This window comes from Buteo buteo, chromosome 24 (assembly GCF_964188355.1).
Source record: "Buteo buteo chromosome 24, bButBut1.hap1.1, whole genome shotgun sequence".
Taxonomy (NCBI): domain Eukaryota; kingdom Metazoa; phylum Chordata; class Aves; order Accipitriformes; family Accipitridae; genus Buteo; species Buteo buteo.
Genome location: NC_134194.1, coordinates 21,170,401 through 21,189,430, shown reverse-complemented (window position 1 = coordinate 21,189,430; position 19,030 = coordinate 21,170,401). Strand labels below are relative to the sequence as shown.

At 60.4% G+C, this 19,030-nt stretch overlaps 3 protein-coding genes across 3 annotated transcripts; all 3 read left to right on the top strand.

Annotated features, from left to right (window-relative positions):
* The first annotated feature begins 1,381 nt into the window (after positions 1–1,381).
* Positions 1,382–7,225, top strand: LOC142044327 (protocadherin beta-15-like). The gene has a single exon (XM_075056626.1). The coding sequence runs from the start codon at positions 2,489–2,491 to the stop codon at positions 4,928–4,930; it is 2,442 nt and encodes an 813-aa protein (XP_074912727.1). The 5' UTR covers positions 1,382–2,488; the 3' UTR covers positions 4,931–7,225.
* Positions 7,226–7,666: 441 nt separating this feature from the next.
* On the top strand, positions 7,667–12,999 carry LOC142044386 (protocadherin beta-15-like). Its single transcript, XM_075056730.1, has one exon. The coding sequence runs from the start codon at positions 8,418–8,420 to the stop codon at positions 10,857–10,859; it is 2,442 nt and encodes an 813-aa protein (XP_074912831.1). The 5' UTR covers positions 7,667–8,417; the 3' UTR covers positions 10,860–12,999.
* Positions 13,000–13,445: 446 nt separating this feature from the next.
* On the top strand, positions 13,446–17,232 carry LOC142044389 (protocadherin beta-15-like). The gene has a single exon (XM_075056736.1). It carries the CDS (start codon positions 14,347–14,349, stop codon positions 16,786–16,788), a length of 2,442 nt encoding a protein of 813 aa, XP_074912837.1. The 5' UTR covers positions 13,446–14,346; the 3' UTR covers positions 16,789–17,232.
* The last annotated feature ends 1,798 nt before the right edge of the window (positions 17,233–19,030 follow it).

Here is a 19,030-nt window from a genome sequence, read left to right as displayed (position 1 = left end):
GCTGGGCCCGATCCCCTGGTTGTCCTGCACATGCCATGTGAGCACACTCAAGATGACCGCTCTGTAATCTTCCCCGGTACCGAGGCCAGGCTGAAAGGCCTGTAGTTCCCTGGATCCTCCTTCCGACCCTTCTTGCAAATGGACATCACATTGGCAAGCCTCCAGTCGTCTGGGACCTCCCCTGTTGACCAGGACTGCTGATAAATGATGGAGAGTGTCTTGGCAAGCTCCTCCGCCAGCTCCCTCAGTACCCTCGGCTGGATCCCATCCGGTCCCATAGACTTGCGAGTGTCCAGGTGGCATAGCAGGTCACTAACTGCTTCCGCCTGGATTATGGGGGATATAGGCTGCTCTCCGTCCCTGTCTTCCAGCTCAGGGGGCTGAGTACCCTGAGGATAACTGGTCTCACCATTAAAGACTGAGGCAAAGAAGGCATTAAGTACCTCAGCCTTCTCCTCTTTGGTGGCAATGTTCCCCTCTGCATCCAACAAAGGATGGATATTCTCCTTGGCTCTTTTTTTGTTGCCAACCTATTTGTATAGACATTTTTTGTTATCTCTTATGAGAGCGGCCAGGTTGAGTTCTAGCCGAGCTTTTTGCCTCTCTAATTTTCTCTCTGCATGACCTAACAAGATCCCTATACTCTTCCTGAGTTGCCTGCCCTTTCTTCCAGAGATGGTAAACCCTCCTTTTTTCCTGAATCCCAGCAAAAGCTCCCTGTTCAGCCAGGCCGGTCGTCTTCCCTGACGGTTCGTCTTGTGGCGCATGGGAATAGCCTGCTCCTGAGCCTTTTAGACTTCCTTCTTGAAGAACATCCAGCCTTCCTGGACCCCTTTGCCCTTCAGGACAGTCTCCCAAGGGACTCTCTCAGCCAGTGTCCTGAACAGGCCAAAGTTTGCCCTCCGGAAGTCCATGGTAGTGGTTTTGCTGACCCCCTGCGTTTGAGCCTTGCCTTGCCTACTCCTCTGAAAAAAGACTGTCACCGCATGTATAATAACGGATGGTTTGAATGAAGGCGGTGTGGCACCAGAGTATTCAGAAGCCCTCACGCTGTGTAGTGCTGCAGTTATAACCTGTACCGTTGTAAACAGGGATACCCTTTTGTGTAAAAGTGAAATAAAGAAGACAATCGAATGGCTTGTGTGGAGACAGTAGTCTTTGCAGAGAGGTTCTTTCCGGGAAAGCTCTGTCAAAGTTTTTAAAGGGCCGGGAGGTGTTTTTCTCGTGTTGTCCCTGGGCTGAGGTAAGGTTGAGCGGGTACATTGCTTCAGTTTGGAGATGAGGGCTAGAGTGCATTCAGGGAAATTAGGGGGAGCCGGGAATTGCTGTCAGGCCTGTGCGGTGCAGGTCTTCTGAGCACTGAGCTTGTGGCTGAGGCAGAGCGCAGTTAGATGGAGGTGGAGGCCAGGAGGAACCTGGCCCCTACCTGAAGCGGGGCCCTGGGTGTGCAAAGGCCTCTGCAAGGCAGTCAGGTGGGGGGCGTGAGCTTTCCAAGTCTCCCGACAGCTCCAGCTGCGGGGGCGGGCAAGGGCGAAGCGCGAAGAACGGCTGTGCAGCTCGCAGCCCGCGGGCGAGAGGGAAGGCAACGCGGGGAGCACAGCCCCTCGTCCCGCTCAGGCGCCGGACCGGGCGGCCGGCGGGCGCGCCCACGCCTGAGCCTCGCTGGGACGGGCCTCCGTTCCCCGTCCTCAGCCCGACGTTCCCGAGTAGATGTAGTGCCGTGCCGTGCTGCGACCTGCGGGCTGCCCCGGCGGAGGCTCTCGCCCGGTTTCTGCGGCCGGGGAAGGCGTGCCGTGGGAAACGCCTCGTGCTCGTCTTGCCGCCGTGTTGCTCGGAGGGCGCGGATCGGCCTCGCGGGAGCCGGGCGCGCACGCCTGCCCGCGGGCTCTGGGCAGCGGGGAGCGGGGGAAGACGCGCGGCAGCTGCCGGCGCTGCCCGTGCGCCCGGACTCAGGCGGCGGCCGCGCAGGGCTCTGGGCGCTCCTTCCCTGCGCTTGCCTCCCCGGCGCGGTGCGCGCGCGTGCTGCCGCGGGACCCCACGCGGGCGAGCGGCCGGCAGCCGCGCGTGTGCGCGCGGGTCCCTGCGCCGGGCCGAGCCGGCAGCGCGGGCAGCGGGCGGCGGCGGGCGCAGTCCCGCCGCGGGCCGCAGGGTGGTGCTCCCGGCCAAGGCGGCGCCGAGCGGCTGCGGGCGGGGAGGCGGCCGAGCCCAGCCCGGCCCTGCCCAGCCCGCCCGAGCCCAGCCAGCCGAGCCGAGCCGAGCCGAGCAGAGCCAGCCGCGCCAAGCCAGCCCGGCCGAGCCCAGCCGAGCCGGCCGAGCCGAGCCGTGCCGTGCCAAACAGAGGGAGACGAGCCGAGCCGCCGGCGGCCGGACTCGGCGAGAGGGAGGGCGCCCGCCCGCCGGCCCGCCCCGCCGCGCTGCTGCCGGGCGCCGCTTTCCGCGGAGGACTGCGCGGGCGATCCGCGAGACGGAGGCTGTCCGCCGCCCCGACATGGCGATCGCAAGGCAAGTGCTTTGTCTCTCTGCTTTCCTCTCCCTGCCGCACGCTCGCGCCGAGCCCATCCGCTACTCCGTAGCCGAGGAGGGGGAGAGCGGCTCCGTGGTAGCCAACGTGGCGGAGGACGCGGGGCTGGCCCCGGCGCAGCTCTCGGCTCGCCGCGCCCGCCTGGCCTCGGAGGACGGCCGGCAGCACTTTCGCTTAGACCGCGGCACCGGCCGCCTCGTAGTGGCGGAGAGGCTGGACCGGGAGGAGCTCTGCGGGCAGTCCGCTACGTGCACGCTCCCCTTCGAGCTGCTGCTGGCGAACCCCCTGCAGTTCTTTCGGGTCGAGGTGGCCGTGGAGGACATCAATGACCATTCGCCCGTTTTCCCGGAGGAACGAGTCACTTTTCAGATCCTGGAAACGAGCAACCCGGGCTCGCGTTTCCCGCTGGAGGGGGCTCGGGACCTGGATGTTGGCAGCAACAGCATCCAGGCTTACAGCATTGCACCCCAGAACGAATACTTCAGTGTCTCCTTCGGGAGTCGGATTAAGGGCAAGAAGTATGTAGAACTGGTCTTGGAAAAGGCGCTGGACAGAGAGGAGGAGGCAGAGATGGGTTTCAGCCTTGTTGCCGTGGACGGAGGCTCTCCGCCCAGGAGCGGGACCACCCAAATCCGCATTGTCGTGCTAGATGTAAATGATAACGCTCCCATCTTCACGCAGGAGCTCTACAATGGGCAGGTTTTGGAAAATGCGGCGGAGGGCTCTGTGGTTCTCAGGGTGGTGGCAACCGATCGGGATGCAGGACCTAATGGGGAGGTGTCCTATCAGTTCAGCCAAGCGGTGGGCCAGAGCCACTCAGCATTTGCAATCGACCCTGTGACCGGTGAAATTAGGCTCACGAAGCCTCTGGACTTTGAGGCAGCAGAGACTCACGAGCTCAGTGTGCGGGCCACGGATGGCGGGGGCCTCTCAGCAATCTGCAAGGTGTTGGTGGAGGTGGTGGATGTGAATGACAATGCGCCGGAGGTGGTGGTCAGCTCCTTCAGCAGCCCCCTCCCCGAGAACGCATTACCCGGGACAGTGGTCGCCCTCTTTACTGTCAGGGACCGGGATGCTGGTGCCAACGGGAAGATCTCCTGTGCCCTGGAGGACCAGCTATTGTTCTCCCTGCGGCCGGCCTATAAGAATTACTATGAGCTGGTGACCGTGAGCACGCTGGACCGGGAGGAGACGGCACGTTACACCCTCGCTGTCACAGCAGCAGATGCAGGCTCACCTCCTCTCACAACCACCCAGACCTTCACGGTGGACATCTCCGATGTCAATGACAATGTGCCTGCCTTCAACCAGACATCGTACACCATGTACGTGCGTGAGAACAATGTCCCCACGGTGCTCGCTGGAGCCGTCAGCGCCTCGGATGCCGACGAGGGGCCCAATGCCAAGGTGACGTATTCCCTGGCACCAGCCCACCCTGCAGAGCAGCCTCCCTGCTCCTGCATCTCCGTGAACTCTGAGAACGGGCAGGTATTTGTGCTGCGGCCTCTGGACTACGAGCAGGTGAGGCAGATCGAGGTCTTGGTGAGCGCCTCCGATGCGGGGACACCTCCCCTTAGCGCCAACGTCACCGTCCGCCTTCTTGTGGTGGACGAGAACGACAATGCGCCACTGGTGCTGTACCCCTCGCAGGACAGCAGCCCCGCGCCCAGCAAGCTGGTGCCCAAGTCATCTGAAGCGGGGTACCTCGTCACCAAAGTGGTGGCTGTTGACGCCGACTCGGGGCAGAACTCGTGGCTCTCGTACCACCTGCTGAGGGCCACTGACCCTGGGCTGTTTGCAGTGGGTGCCCAAAGTGGGGAGGTGCGGCTGAGGAGGCCGGTGACAGAGAGGGATGCTGTGAAGCAGAAGCTTGTCGTCCTGGTGCGAGACAACGGGCAGCCACCGCTGTCAGCCACCGCTGCGCTGAGCGCGCTCCTGCTCAATGACTTCTCAGACGTGCACCTACCACACAGCAGCCTGGCCACGGAGGATGAGGGTGGCTCCCTGACAACCTATTTAATCATTTCATTGGTCTTCGTCTCAGTCCTCTTCCTCGCATCCATGGCAGCCTTCATCGCGCGCAAGGTGTGCAAGAGCAAGGAGCTGAAGGGGGGGCACGTGCTTTACGGCGCTGGCAACTTGCAGAGTGGCCTGGCTGACGCGGCCGCTGCAGGGACCCTGCCCCACGCCTATTGCTACGAGATCAGCCTCACGACGGGCTCGGGCAACAGTGAGTTCAAGTTCCTGAAGCCCATCCTGCCCAGCCTGCCACCGCAGCACAGTGGCATGGGCAGGGGCACCGGCGATGAACAAGAATTCTCCTGTGGCCCTGTCACCATGCAGGACGTGGCACCAGACAACCCAGGGACGCTCTCTGCAGAACAGTTCAATAGTCTTTCCTTCAACTAGCATGGAGTCAAGCACAGCCACAGGCTTAGCGCCTCGCCATGTAAAGGGATCTGTGCTACAACACGTGGCAACGTTCCCCCAGAGTAAATCTGCATTTGCCATTGGCATCACCGATTTCCCACAAATTGTAAGTCAGAAGAAAGGTTGCCTCCCCCTCCCAAACTAAAGAAACAAAAGAAACTAAGGCTCCCTCAGTCAGGCAACGGTATGTTTCAGCTCTGTTTCAGCCTTTTCTGAAGTGCTTGGCATGTGGGGTTAGGTCCAGGGCCACCAGCTAAGTTCTTGTCTCACTGGCTGTTAGGCAAGTCCGTGAAGCTGTATTTCTGATACAGGCCAGCATGCCGTTGGCCATATTGACCACCTGGGCACGCTGCAGGCTCATACTCAGCTGGCTGTCAGCCAGCACCCCCAGGTCTTTTTCTGCTGGGCAGCTTTCCAGCCACTCTTCCCAAGCCTGTAGCACTGCATGGGATAGTTGTGATGGAAGTGCAGGACCCGGCACTTGGCCTTGGTGAACCTCATACAATTAGCCTCAGCCCGTCGATCCAGCCTGTCCAGACCCCTCTGTAGAACCTTCCTACCCTCGAGCAGATCAACCCTCCCTCCCAACTAGGTGTCGTCTGCAAACTTACGGAGGATGCACTCGATCCCTTTGCCGAATTCATTGATAAAGATACTAAGGAGAACTGGCCCCAAAACGGAGCCCTGGGGAACACCACTTGTGACCGGCCGCCAACTGGATTTAACTCCGTTCAGCACAACTCTCTGGGCTTGTCCATCCATCCAGCCAGTTTTTTACCCAGCAAAGAGTACACCCGTCTAAGCCATGAGCCGCCAGCTTCTCAAGGAGTATGCTGTGAGAGACAGTGTCAAAGGCCTTACTAAAGTCCAGGTAGACAGCAACCACAGCCTTCCCCTCATCCACTAGGCGGGTCACGTGGTCAAAGAAGAAGATCAGGCTGGTCAAGAGCAGGACCTGCCTTTCATGAACCCATGCTGGCTGGGCCCGATCCCCTGGTTGTCCTGCACATGCCATGTGAGCACACTCAAGATGACCGCTCTGTAATCTTCCCCGGTACCGAGGCCAGGCTGAAAGGCCTGTAGTTCCCTGGATCCTCCTTCCGACCCTTCTTGCAAATGGACATCACATTGGCAAGCCTCCAGTCGTCTGGGACCTCCCCTGTTGACCAGGACTGCTGATAAATGATGGAGAGTGTCTTGGCAAGCTCCTCCGCCAGCTCCCTCAGTACCCTCGGCTGGATCCCATCCGGTCCCATAGACTTGCGAGTGTCCAGGTGGCATAGCAGGTCACTAACTGCTTCCGCCTGGATTATGGGGGATATAGGCTGCTCTCCGTCCCTGTCTTCCAGCTCAGGGGGCTGAGTACCCTGAGGATAACTGGTCTCACCATTAAAGACTGAGGCAAAGAAGGCATTAAGTACCTCAGCCTTCTCCTCTTTGGTGGCAATGTTCCCCTCTGCATCCAACAAAGGATGGATATTCTCCTTGGCTCTTTTTTTGTTGCCAACCTATTTGTATAGACATTTTTTGTTATCTCTTATGAGAGCGGCCAGGTTGAGTTCTAGCCGAGCTTTTTGCCTCTCTAATTTTCTCTCTGCATGACCTAACAAGATCCCTATACTCTTCCTGAGTTGCCTGCCCTTTCTTCCAGAGATGGTAAACCCTCCTTTTTTCCTGAATCCCAGCAAAAGCTCCCTGTTCAGCCAGGCCGGTCATCTTCCCTGACGGTTCGTCTTGTGGCGCATGGGAATAGCCTGCTCCTGAGCCTTTTAGACTTCCTTCTTGAAGAACATCCAGCCTTCCTGGACCCCTTTGCCCTTCAGGACAGTCTCCCAAGGGACTCTCTCAGCCAGTGTCCTGAACAGGCCAAAGTTTGCCCTCCGGAAGTCCATGGTAGTGGTTTTGCTGACCCCCTGCGTTTGAGCCTTGCCTTGCCTACTCCTCTGAAAAAAGACTGTCACCGCATGTATAATAACGGATGGTTTGAATGAAGGCGGTGTGGCACCAGAGTATTCAGAAGCCCTCACGCTGTGTAGTGCTGCAGTTATAACCTGTACCGTTGTAAACAGGGATACCCTTTTGTGTAAAAGTGAAATAAAGAAGACAATCGAATGGCTTGTGTGGAGACAGTAGTCTTTGCAGAGAGGTTCTTTCCGGGAAAGCTCTGTCAAAGTTTTTAAAGGGCCGGGAGGTGTTTTTCTCGTGTTGTCCCTGGGCTGAGGTAAGGTTGAGCGGGTACATTGCTTCAGTTTGGAGATGAGGGCTAGAGTGCATTCAGGGAAATTAGGGGGAGCCGGGAATTGCTGTCAGGCCTGTGCGGTGCAGGTCTTCTGAGCACTGAGCTTGTGGCTGAGGCAGAGCGCAGTTAGATGGAGGTGGAGGCCAGGAGGAACCTGGCCCCTACCTGAAGCGGGGCCCTGGGTGTGCAAAGGCCTCTGCAAGGCAGTCAGGTGGGGGGCGTGAGCTTTCCAAGTCTGCCGACAGCTCCAGCTGCGGGGGCGGGCAAGGGCGAAGCGCGAAGAACGGCTGTGCAGCTCGCAGCCCGCGGGCGAGAGGGAAGGCAACGCGGGGAGCACAGCCCCTCGTCCCGCTCAGGTGCCGGACCGGGCGGCCGGCGGGCGCGCCCACGCCTGAGCCTCGCTGGGACGGGCCTCCGTTCCCCGTCCTCAGCCCGACGTTCCCGAGTAGATGTAGTGCCGTGCCGTGCTGCGACCTGCGGGCTGCCCCGGCGGAGGCTCTCGCCCGGTTTCTGCGGCCGGGGAAGGCGTGCCGTGGGAAACGCCTCGTGCTCGTCTTGCCGCCGTGTTGCTCGGAGGGCGCGGATCGGCCTCGCGGGAGCCGGGCGCGCACGCCTGCCCGCGGGCTCTGGGCAGCGGGGAGCGGGGGAAGACGCGCGGCAGCTGCCGGCGCTGCCCGTGCGCCCGGACTCAGGCGGCGGCCGCGCAGGGCTCTGGGCGCTCCTTCCCTGCGCTTGCCTCCCCGGCGCGGTGCGCGCGCGTGCTGCCGCGGGACCCCACGCGGGCGAGCGGCCGGCAGCCGCGCGTGTGCGCGCGGGTCCCTGCGCCGGGCCGAGCCGGCAGCGCGGGCAGCGGGCGGCGGCGGGCGCAGTCCCGCCGCGGGCCGCAGGGTGGTGCTCCCGGCCAAGGCGGCGCCGAGCGGCTGCGGGCGGGGAGGCGGCCGAGCCCAGCCCGGCCCTGCCCAGCCCGCCCGAGCCCAGCCAGCCGAGCCGAGCCGAGCCGAGCAGAGCCAGCCGCGCCAAGCCAGCCCGGCCGAGCCCAGCCGAGCCGGCCGAGCCGAGCCGTGCCGTGCCAAACAGAGGGAGACGAGCCGAGCCGCCGGCGGCCGGACTCGGCGAGAGGGAGGGCGCCCGCCCGCCGGCCCGCCCCGCCGCGCTGCTGCCGGGCGCCGCTTTCCGCGGAGGACTGCGCGGGCGATCCGCGAGACGGAGGCTGTCCGCCGCCCCGACATGGCGATCGCAAGGCAAGTGCTTTGTCTCTCTGCTTTCCTCTCCCTGCCGCACGCTCGCGCCGAGCCCATCCGCTACTCCGTAGCCGAGGAGGGGGAGAGCGGCTCCGTGGTAGCCAACGTGGCGGAGGACGCGGGGCTGGCCCCGGCGCAGCTCTCGGCTCGCCGCGCCCGCCTGGCCTCGGAGGACGGCCGGCAGCACTTTCGCTTAGACCGCGGCACCGGCCGCCTCGTAGTGGCGGAGAGGCTGGACCGGGAGGAGCTCTGCGGGCAGTCCGCTACGTGCACGCTCCCCTTCGAGCTGCTGCTGGCGAACCCCCTGCAGTTCTTTCGGGTCGAGGTGGCCGTGGAGGACATCAATGACCATTCGCCCGTTTTCCCGGAGGAACGAGTCACTTTTCAGATCCTGGAAAGGAGCGACCCGGGCTCGCGTTTCCCGCTGGAGGGGGCTCGGGACCTGGATGTTGGCAGCAACAGCATCCAGGCTTACAGCATTGCACCCCAGAACGAATACTTCAGTGTCTCCTTCGGGAGTCGGATTAAGGGCAAGAAGTATGTAGAACTGGTCTTGGAAAAGGCGCTGGACAGAGAGGAGGAGGCAGAGATGGGTTTCAGCCTTGTTGCCGTGGACGGAGGCTCTCCGCCCAGGAGCGGGACCACCCAAATCCGCATTGTCGTGCTAGATGTAAATGATAACGCTCCCATCTTCACGCAGGAGCTCTACAATGGGCAGGTTTTGGAAAATGCGGCGGAGGGCTCTGTGGTTCTCAGGGTGGTGGCAACCGATCGGGATGCAGGACCTAATGGGGAGGTGTCCTATCAGTTCAGCCAAGCGGTGGGCCAGAGCCACTCAGCATTTGCAATCGACCCTGTGACCGGTGAAATTAGGCTCACGAAGCCTCTGGACTTTGAGGCAGCAGAGACTCACGAGCTCAGTGTGCGGGCCACGGATGGCGGGGGCCTCTCAGCAATCTGCAAGGTGTTGGTGGAGGTGGTGGATGTGAATGACAATGCGCCGGAGGTGGTGGTCAGCTCCTTCAGCAGCCCCCTCCCCGAGAACGCATTACCCGGGACAGTGGTCGCCCTCTTTACTGTCAGGGACCGGGATGCTGGTGCCAACGGGAAGATCTCCTGTGCCCTGGAGGACCAGCTATTGTTCTCCCTGCGGCCGGCCTATAAGAATTACTATGAGCTGGTGACCGTGAGCACGCTGGACCGGGAGGAGACGGCACGTTACACCCTCGCTGTCACAGCGGCAGACGCAGGCTCACCTCCTCTCACAACCACCCAGACCTTCACGGTGGACATCTCCGATGTCAATGACAATGTGCCTGCCTTCAACCAGACATCGTACACCATGTACGTGCGTGAGAACAATGTCCCCACGGTGCTCGCTGGAGCCGTCAGCGCCTCGGATGCCGACGAGGGGCCCAATGCCAAGGTGACGTATTCCCTGGCACCAGCCCACCCTGCAGAGCAGCCTCCCTGCTCCTGCATCTCCGTGAACTCTGAGAACGGGCAGGTATTTGTGCTGCGGCCTCTGGACTACGAGCAGGTGAGGCAGATCGAGGTCTTGGTGAGCGCCTCCGATGCGGGGACACCTCCCCTTAGCGCCAACGTCACCGTCCGCCTTCTTGTGGTGGACGAGAACGACAATGCGCCACTGGTGCTGTACCCCTCGCAGGACAGCAGCCCCGCGCCCAGCGAGCTGGTGCCCAAGTCATCTGAAGCGGGGTACCTCGTCACCAAAGTGGTGGCTGTTGACGCCGACTCGGGGCAGAACTCGTGGCTCTCGTACCACCTGCTGAGGGCCACTGACCCTGGGCTGTTTGCAGTGGGTGCCCAAAGTGGGGAGGTGCGGCTGAGGAGGCCGGTGACAGAGAGGGATGCTGTGAAGCAGAAGCTTGTCGTCCTGGTGCGAGACAACGGGCAGCCACCGCTGTCAGCCACCGCTGCGCTGAGCGCGCTCCTGCTCAATGACTTCTCAGACGTGCACCTACCACACAGCAGCCTGGCCACGGAGGATGAGGGTGGCTCCCTGACAACCTATTTAATCATTTCATTGGTCTTTGTCTCAGTCCTCTTCCTCGCATCCATGGCAGCCTTCATCGCGCGCAAGGTGTGCAAGAGCAAGGAGCTGAAGGGGGGGCACGTGCTTTACGGCGCTGGCAACTTGCAGAGTGGCCTGGCTGACGCGGCCGCTGCGGGGACCCTGCCCCACGCCTATTGCTACGAGATCAGCCTCACGACGGGCTCGGGCAACAGTGAGTTCAAGTTCCTGAAGCCCATCCTGCCCAGCCTGCCACCGCAGCACAGTGGCATGGGCAGGGGCACCGGCGATGAACAAGAATTCTCCTGTGGCCCTGTCACCATGCAGGACGTGGCACCAGACAACCCAGGGACGCTCTCTGCAGAACAGTTCAATAGTCTTTCCTTCAACTAGCATGGAGTCAAGCACAGCCACAGGCTTAGCGCCTCGCCATGTAAAGGGATCTGTGCTACAACACGTGGCAACGTTCCCCCAGAGTAAATCTGCATTTGCCATTGGCATCACCGATTTCCCACAAATTGTAAGTCAGAAGAAAGGTTGCCTCCCCCTCCCAAACTAAAGAAACAAAAGAAACTAAGGCTCCCTCAGTCAGGCAACGGTATGTTTCAGCTCTGTTTCAGCCTTTTCTGAAGTGCTTGGCATGTGGGGTTAGGTCCAGGGCCACCAGCTAAGTTCTTGTCTCACTGGCTGTTAGGCAAGTCCGTGAAGCTGTATTTCTGATACAGGCCAGCATGCCGTTGGCCATATTGACCACCTGGGCACGCTGCAGGCTCATACTCAGCTGGCTGTCAGCCAGCACCCCCAGGTCTTTTTCTGCTGGGCAGCTTTCCAGCCACTCTTCCCAAGCCTGTAGCACTGCATGGGATAGTTGTGATGGAAGTGCAGGACCCGGCACTTGGCCTTGGTGAACCTCATACAATTAGCCTCAGCCCGTCGATCCAGCCTGTCCAGACCCCTCTGTAGAACCTTCCTACCCTCGAGCAGATCAACCCTCCCTCCCAACTAGGTGTCGTCTGCAAACTTACGGAGGATGCACTCGATCCCTTTGCCGAATTCATTGATAAAGATACTAAGGAGAACTGGCCCCAAAACGGAGCCCTGGGGAACACCACTTGTGACCGGCCGCCAACTGGATTTAACTCCGTTCAGCACAACTCTCTGGGCTTGTCCATCCATCCAGCCAGTTTTTTACCCAGCAAAGAGTACACCCGTCTAAGCCATGAGCCGCCAGCTTCTCAAGGAGTATGCTGTGAGAGACAGTGTCAAAGGCCTTACTAAAGTCCAGGTAGACAGCAACCACAGCCTTCCCCTCATCCACTAGGCGGGTCACGTGGTCAAAGAAGAAGATCAGGCTGGTCAAGAGCAGGACCTGCCTTTCATGAACCCATGCTGGCTGGGCCCGATCCCCTGGTTGTCCTGCACATGCCATGTGAGCACACTCAAGATGACCGCTCTGTAATCTTCCCCGGTACCGAGGCCAGGCTGAAAGGCCTGTAGTTCCCTGGATCCTCCTTCCGACCCTTCTTGCAAATGGACATCACATTGGCAAGCCTCCAGTCGTCTGGGACCTCCCCTGTTGACCAGGACTGCTGATAAATGATGGAGAGTGTCTTGGCAAGCTCCTCCGCCAGCTCCCTCAGTACCCTCGGCTGGATCCCATCCGGTCCCATAGACTTGCGAGTGTCCAGGTGGCATAGCAGGTCACTAACTGCTTCCGCCTGGATTATGGGGGATATAGGCTGCTCTCCGTCCCTGTCTTCCAGCTCAGGGGGCTGAGTACCCTGAGGATAACTGGTCTCACCATTAAAGACTGAGGCAAAGAAGGCATTAAGTACCTCAGCCTTCTCCTCTTTGGTGGCAATGTTCCCCTCTGCATCCAACAAAGGATGGATATTCTCCTTGGCTCTTTTTTTGTTGCCAACCTATTTGTATAGACATTTTTTGTTATCTCTTATGAGAGCGGCCAGGTTGAGTTCTAGCCGAGCTTTTTGCCTCTCTAATTTTCTCTCTGCATGACCTAACAAGATCCCTATACTCTTCCTGAGTTGCCTGCCCTTTCTTCCAGAGATGGTAAACCCTCCTTTTTTCCTGAATCCCAGCAAAAGCTCCCTGTTCAGCCAGGCCGGTCATCTTCCCTGACGGTTCGTCTTGTGGCGCATGGGAATAGCCTGCTCCTGAGCCTTTTAGACTTCCTTCTTGAAGAACATCCAGCCTTCCTGGACCCCTTTGCCCTTCAGGACAGTCTCCCAAGGGACTCTCTCAGCCAGTGTCCTGAACAGGCCAAAGTTTGCCCTCCGGAAGTCCATGGTAGTGGTTTTGCTGACCCCCTGCGTTTGAGCCTTGCCTTGCCTACTCCTCTGAAAAAAGACTGTCACCGCATGTATAATAACGGATGGTTTGAATGAAGGCGGTGTGGCACCAGAGTATTCAGAAGCCCTCACGCTGTGTAGTGCTGCAGTTATAACCTGTACCGTTGTAAACAGGGATACCCTTTTGTGTAAAAGTGAAATAAAGAAGACAATCGAATGGCTTGTGTGGAGACAGTAGTCTTTGCAGAGAGGTTCTTTCCGGGAAAGCTCTGTCAAAGTTTTTAAAGGGCCGGGAGGTGTTTTTCTCGTGTTGTCCCTGGGCTGAGGTAAGGTTGAGCGGGTACATTGCTTCAGTTTGGAGATGAGGGCTAGAGTGCATTCAGGGAAATTAGGGGGAGCCGGGAATTGCTGTCAGGCCTGTGCGGTGCGGGTCTTCTGAGCGCTGAGCTTGTGGCTGAGGCAGAGCGCAGTTAGATGGAGGTGGAGGCCAGGAGGAACCTGGCCCCTACCTGAAGCGGGGCCCTGGGTGTGCAAAGGCCTCTGCAAGGCAGTCAGGTGGGGGGCGTGAGCTTTCCAAGTCTGCCGACAGCTCCAGCTGCGGGGGCGGGCAAGGGCGAAGCGCGAAGAACGGCTGTGCAGCTCGCAGCCCGCGGGCGAGAGGGAAGGCAACGCGGGGAGCACAGCCCCTCGTCCCGCTCAGGCGCCGGACCGGGCGGCCGGCGGGCGCGCCCACGCCTGAGCCTCGCTGGGACGGGCCTCCGTTCCCCGTCCTCAGCCCGACGTTCCCGAGTAGATGTAGTGCCGTGCCGTGCTGCGACCTGCGGGCTGCCCCGGCGGAGGCTCTCGCCCGGTTTCTGCGGCCGGGGAAGGCGTGCCGTGGGAAACGCCTCGTGCTCGTCTTGCCGCCGTGTTGCTCGGAGGGCGCGGATCGGCCTCGCGGGAGCCGGGCGCGCACGCCTGCCCGCGGGCTCTGGGCAGCGGGGAGCGGGGGAAGACGCGCGGCAGCTGCCGGCGCTGCCCGTGCGCCCGGACTCAGGCGGCGGCCGCGCAGGGCTCTGGGCGCTCCTTCCCTGCGCTTGCCTCCCCGGCGCGGTGCGCGCGCGTGCTGCCGCGGGACCCCACGCGGGCGAGCGGCCGGCAGCCGCGCGTGTGCGCGCGGGTCCCTGCGCCGGGCCGAGCCGGCAGCGCGGGCAGCGGGCGGCGGCGGGCGCAGTCCCGCCGCGGGCCGCAGGGTGGTGCTCCCGGCCAAGGCGGCGCCGAGCGGCTGCGGGCGGGGAGGCGGCCGAGCCCAGCCCGGCCCTGCCCAGCCCGCCCGAGCCCAGCCAGCCGAGCCGAGCCGAGCCGAGCAGAGCCAGCCGCGCCAAGCCAGCCCGGCCGAGCCCAGCCGAGCCGGCCGAGCCGAGCCGTGCCGTGCCAAACAGAGGGAGACGAGCCGAGCCGCCGGCGGCCGGACTCGGCGAGAGGGAGGGCGCCCGCCCGCCGGCCCGCCCCGCCGCGCTGCTGCCGGGCGCCGCTTTCCGCGGAGGACTGCGCGGGCGATCCGCGAGACGGAGGCTGTCCGCCGCCCCGACATGGCGATCGCAAGGCAAGTGCTTTGTCTCTCTGCTTTCCTCTCCCTGCCGCACGCTCGCGCCGAGCCCATCCGCTACTCCGTAGCCGAGGAGGGGGAGAGCGGCTCCGTGGTAGCCAACGTGGCGGAGGACGCGGGGCTGGCCCCGGCGCAGCTCTCGGCTCGCCGCGCCCGCCTGGCCTCGGAGGACGGCCGGCAGCACTTTCGCTTAGACCGCGGCACCGGCCGCCTCGTAGTGGCGGAGAGGCTGGACCGGGAGGAGCTCTGCGGGCAGTCCGCTACGTGCACGCTCCCCTTCGAGCTGCTGCTGGCGAACCCCCTGCAGTTCTTTCGGGTCGAGGTGGCCGTGGAGGACATCAATGACCATTCGCCCGTTTTCCCGGAGGAACGAGTCACTTTTCAGATCCCGGAAACGAGCTACCCGGGCTCGCGTTTCCCGCTGGAGGGGGCTCGGGACCTGGATGTTGGCAGCAACAGCATCCAGGCTTACAGCATTGCACCCCAGAACGAATACTTCAGTGTCTCCTTCGGGAGTCGGATTAAGGGCAAGAAGTATGTAGAACTGGTCTTGGAAAAGGCGCTGGACAGAGAGGAGGAGGCAGAGATGGGTTTCAGCCTTGTTGCCGTGGACGGAGGCTCTCCGCCCAGGAGCGGGACCACCCAAATCCGCATTGTCGTGCTAGATGTAAATGATAACGCTCCCATCTTCACGCAGGAGCTCTACAATGGGCAGGTTTTGGAAAATGCGGCGGAGGGCTCTGTGGTTCTCAGGGTGGTGGCAACCGATCGGGATGCAGGACCTAATGGGGAGGTGTCCTATCAGTTCAGCCAAGCGGTGGGCCAGAGCCACTCAGCATTTGCAATCGACCCTGTGACCGGTGAAATTAGGCTCACGAAGCCTCTGGACTTTGAGGCAGCAGAGACTCACGAGCTCAGTGTGCGGGCCACGGATGGCGGGGGCCTCTCAGCAATCTGCAAGGTGTTGGTGGAGGTGGTGGATGTGAATGACAATGCGCCGGAGGTGGTGGTCAGCTCCTTCAGCAGCCCCCTCCCCGAGAACGCATTACCCGGGACAGTGGTCGCCCTCTTTACTGTCAGGGACCGGGATGCTGGTGCCAACGGGAAGATCTCCTGTGCCCTGGAGGACCAGCTATTGTTCTCCCTGCGGCCGGCCTATAAGAATTACTATGAGCTGGTGACCGTGAGCACGCTGGACCGGGAGGAGACGGCACGTTACACCCTCGCTGTCACAGCGGCAGACGCGGGCTCACCTCCTCTCACAACCACCCAGACCTTCACGGTGGACATCTCCGATGTCAATGACAATGTGCCTGCCTTCAACCAGACATCGTACACCATGTACGTGCGTGAGAACAATGTCCCCACGGTGCTCGCTGGAGCCGTCAGCGCCTCGGATGCCGACGAGGGGCCCAATGCCAAGGTGACGTATTCCCTGGCACCAGCCCACCCTGCAGAGCAGCCTCCCTGCTCCTGCATCTCCGTGAACTCTGAGAACGGGCAGGTATTTGTGCTGCGGCCTCTGGACTACGAGCAGGTGAGGCAGATCGAGGTCTTGGTGAGCGCCTCCGATGCGGGGACACCTCCCCTTAGCGCCAACGTCACCGTCCGCCTTCTTGTGGTGGACGAGAACGACAATGCGCCACTGGTGCTGTACCCCTCGCAGGACAGCAGCCCCGCGCCCAGCGAGCTGGTGCCCAAGTCATCTGAAGCGGGGTACCTCGTCACCAAAGTGGTGGCTGTTGACGCCGACTCGGGGCAGAACTCGTGGCTCTCGTACCACCTGCTGAGGGCCACTGACCCTGGGCTGTTTGCAGTGGGTGCCCAAAGTGGGGAGGTGCGGCTGAGGAGGCCGGTGACAGAGAGGGATGCTGTGAAGCAGAAGCTTGTCGTCCTGGTGCGAGACAACGGGCAGCCACCGCTGTCAGCCACCGCTGCGCTGAGCGCGCTCCTGCTCAATGACTTCTCAGACGTGCACCTACCACACAGCAGCCTGGCCACGGAGGATGAGGGTGGCTCCCTGACAACCTATTTAATCATTTCATTGGTCTTCGTCTCAGTCCTCTTCCTCGCATCCATGGCAGCCTTCATCGCGCGCAAGGTGTGCAAGAGCAAGGAGCTGAAGGGGGGGCACGTGCTTTACGGCGCTGGCAACTTGCAGAGTGGCCTGGCTGACGCGGCCGCTGCGGGGACCCTGCCCCACGCCTATTGCTACGAGATCAGCCTCACGACGGGCTCGGGCAACAGTGAGTTCAAGTTCCTGAAGCCCATCCTGCCCAGCCTGCCACCGCAGCACAGTGGCATGGGCAGGGGCACCGGCGATGAACAAGAATTCTCCTGTGGCCCTGTCACCATGCAGGACGTGGCACCAGACAACCCAGGGACGCTCTCTGCAGAACAGTTCAATAGTCTTTCCTTCAACTAGCATGGAGTCAAGCACAGCCACAGGCTTAGCGCCTCGCCATGTAAAGGGATCTGTGCTACAACACGTGGCAACGTTCCCCCAGAGTAAATCTGCATTTGCCATTGGCATCACCGATTTCCCACAAATTGTAAGTCAGAAGAAAGGTTGCCTCCCCCTCCCAAACTAAAGAAACAAAAGAAACTAAGGCTCCCTCAGTCAGGCAACGGTATGTTTCAGCTCTGTTTCAGCCTTTTCTGAAGTGCTTGGCATGTGGGGTTAGGTCCAGGGCCACCAGCTAAGTTCTTGTCTCACTGGCTGTTAGGCAAGTCCGTGAAGCTGTATTTCTGATACAGGCCAGCATGCCGTTGGCCATATTGACCACCTGGGCACGCTGCAGGCTCATACTCAGCTGGCTGTCAACCAGCACCCCCAGGTCTTTTTCTGCTGGGCAGCTTTCCAGCCACTCTTCCCAAGCCTGTAGCACTGCATGGGATAGTTGTGATGGAAGTGCAGGACCCGGCACTTGGCCTTGGTGAACCTCATACAATTAGCCTCAGCCCGTCGATCCAGCCTGTCCAGACCCCTCTGTAGAACCTTCCTACCCTCGAGCAGATCAACCCTCCCTCCCAACTAGGTGTCGTCTGCAAACTTACGGAGGATGCACTCGATCCCTTTGCCGAATTCATTGATAAAGATACTAAGGAGAACTGGCCCCAAAACGGAGCCCTGGGGAACACCGCTTGTGACCGGCCGCCAACTGGATTTAACTCCGTTCAGCACAACTCTCTGGGCTTGTCCATCCATCCAGCCAGTTTTTTACCCAGCAAAGAGTACACCCGTCTAAGCCATGAGCCGCCAGCTTCTCAAGGAGTATGCTGTGAGAGACAGTGTCAAAGGCCTTACTAAAGTCCAGGTAGACAGCAACCACAGCCTTCCCCTCATCCACTAGGCGGGTCACGTGGTCAAAGAAGAAGATCAGGCTGGTCAAGAGCAGGACCTGCCTTTCATGAACCCATGCTGGCTGGGCCCGATCCCCTGGTTGTCCTGCACATGCCATGTGAGCACACTCAAGATGACCGCTCTGTAATCTTCCCCGGTACCGAGGCCAGGCTGAAAGGCCTGTAGTTCCCTGGATCCTCCTTCCGACCCTTCTTGCAAATGGACATCACATTGGCAAGCCTCCAGTCGTCTGGGACCTCCCCTGTTGACCAGGACTGCTGATAAATGATGGAGAGTGTCTTGGCAAGCTCCTCCGCCAGCTCCCTCAGTACCCTCGGCTGGATCCCATCCGGTCCCATAGACTTGCGAGTGTCCAGGTGGCATAGCAGGTCACTAACTGCTTCCGCCTGGATTATGGGGGATATAGGCTGCTCTCCGTCCCTGTCTTCCAGCTCAGGGGGCTGAGTACCCTGAGGATAACTGGTCTCACCATTAAAGACTGAGGCAAAGAAGGCATTAAGTACCTCAGCCTTCTCCTCTTTGGTGGCAATGTTCCCCTCTGCATCCAACAAAGGATGGATATTCTCCTTGGCTCTTTTTTTGTTGCCAACCTATTTGTATAGACATTTTTTGTTATCTCTTATGAGAGCGGCCAGGTTGAGTTCTAGCCGAGCTTTTTGCCTCTCTAATTTTCTCTCTGCATGACCTAACAAGATCCCTATACTCTTCCTGAGTTGCCTGCCCTTTCTTCCAGAGATGGTAAACCCTCCTTTTTTCCTGAATCCCAGCAAAAGCTCCCTGTTCAGCCAGGCCGGTCATCTTCCCTGACGGTTCGTCTTGTGGCGCATGGGAATAGCCTGCTCCTGAGCCTTTTAGACTTCCTTCTTGAAGAACATCCAGCCTTCCTGGACCCCTTTGCCCTTCAGGACAGTCTCCCAAGGGACTCTCTCAACCAGTGTCCTGAACAGGCCAAAGTTTGCCCTCCGGAAGTCCATGGTAGTGGTTTTGCTGACCCCCTGCGTTTGAGCCTTGTCTTGCCTACTCCTCTGAAAAAAGACTGTCACCGCATGTATAATAACGGATGGTTTGAATGAAGGCGGTGTGGCACCAGAGTATTCAGAAGCCCTCACGCTGTGTAGTGCTGCAGTTATAACCTGTACCGTTGTAAACAGGGATACCCTTTTGTGTAAAAGTGAAATAAAGAAGACAATCGAATGGCTTGTGTGGAGACAGTAGTCTTTGCAGAGAGGTTCTTTCTGGGAAAGCTCTGTCAAAGTTTTTAAAGGGCCGGGAGGTGTTTTTCTCGTGTTGTCCCTGGGCTGAG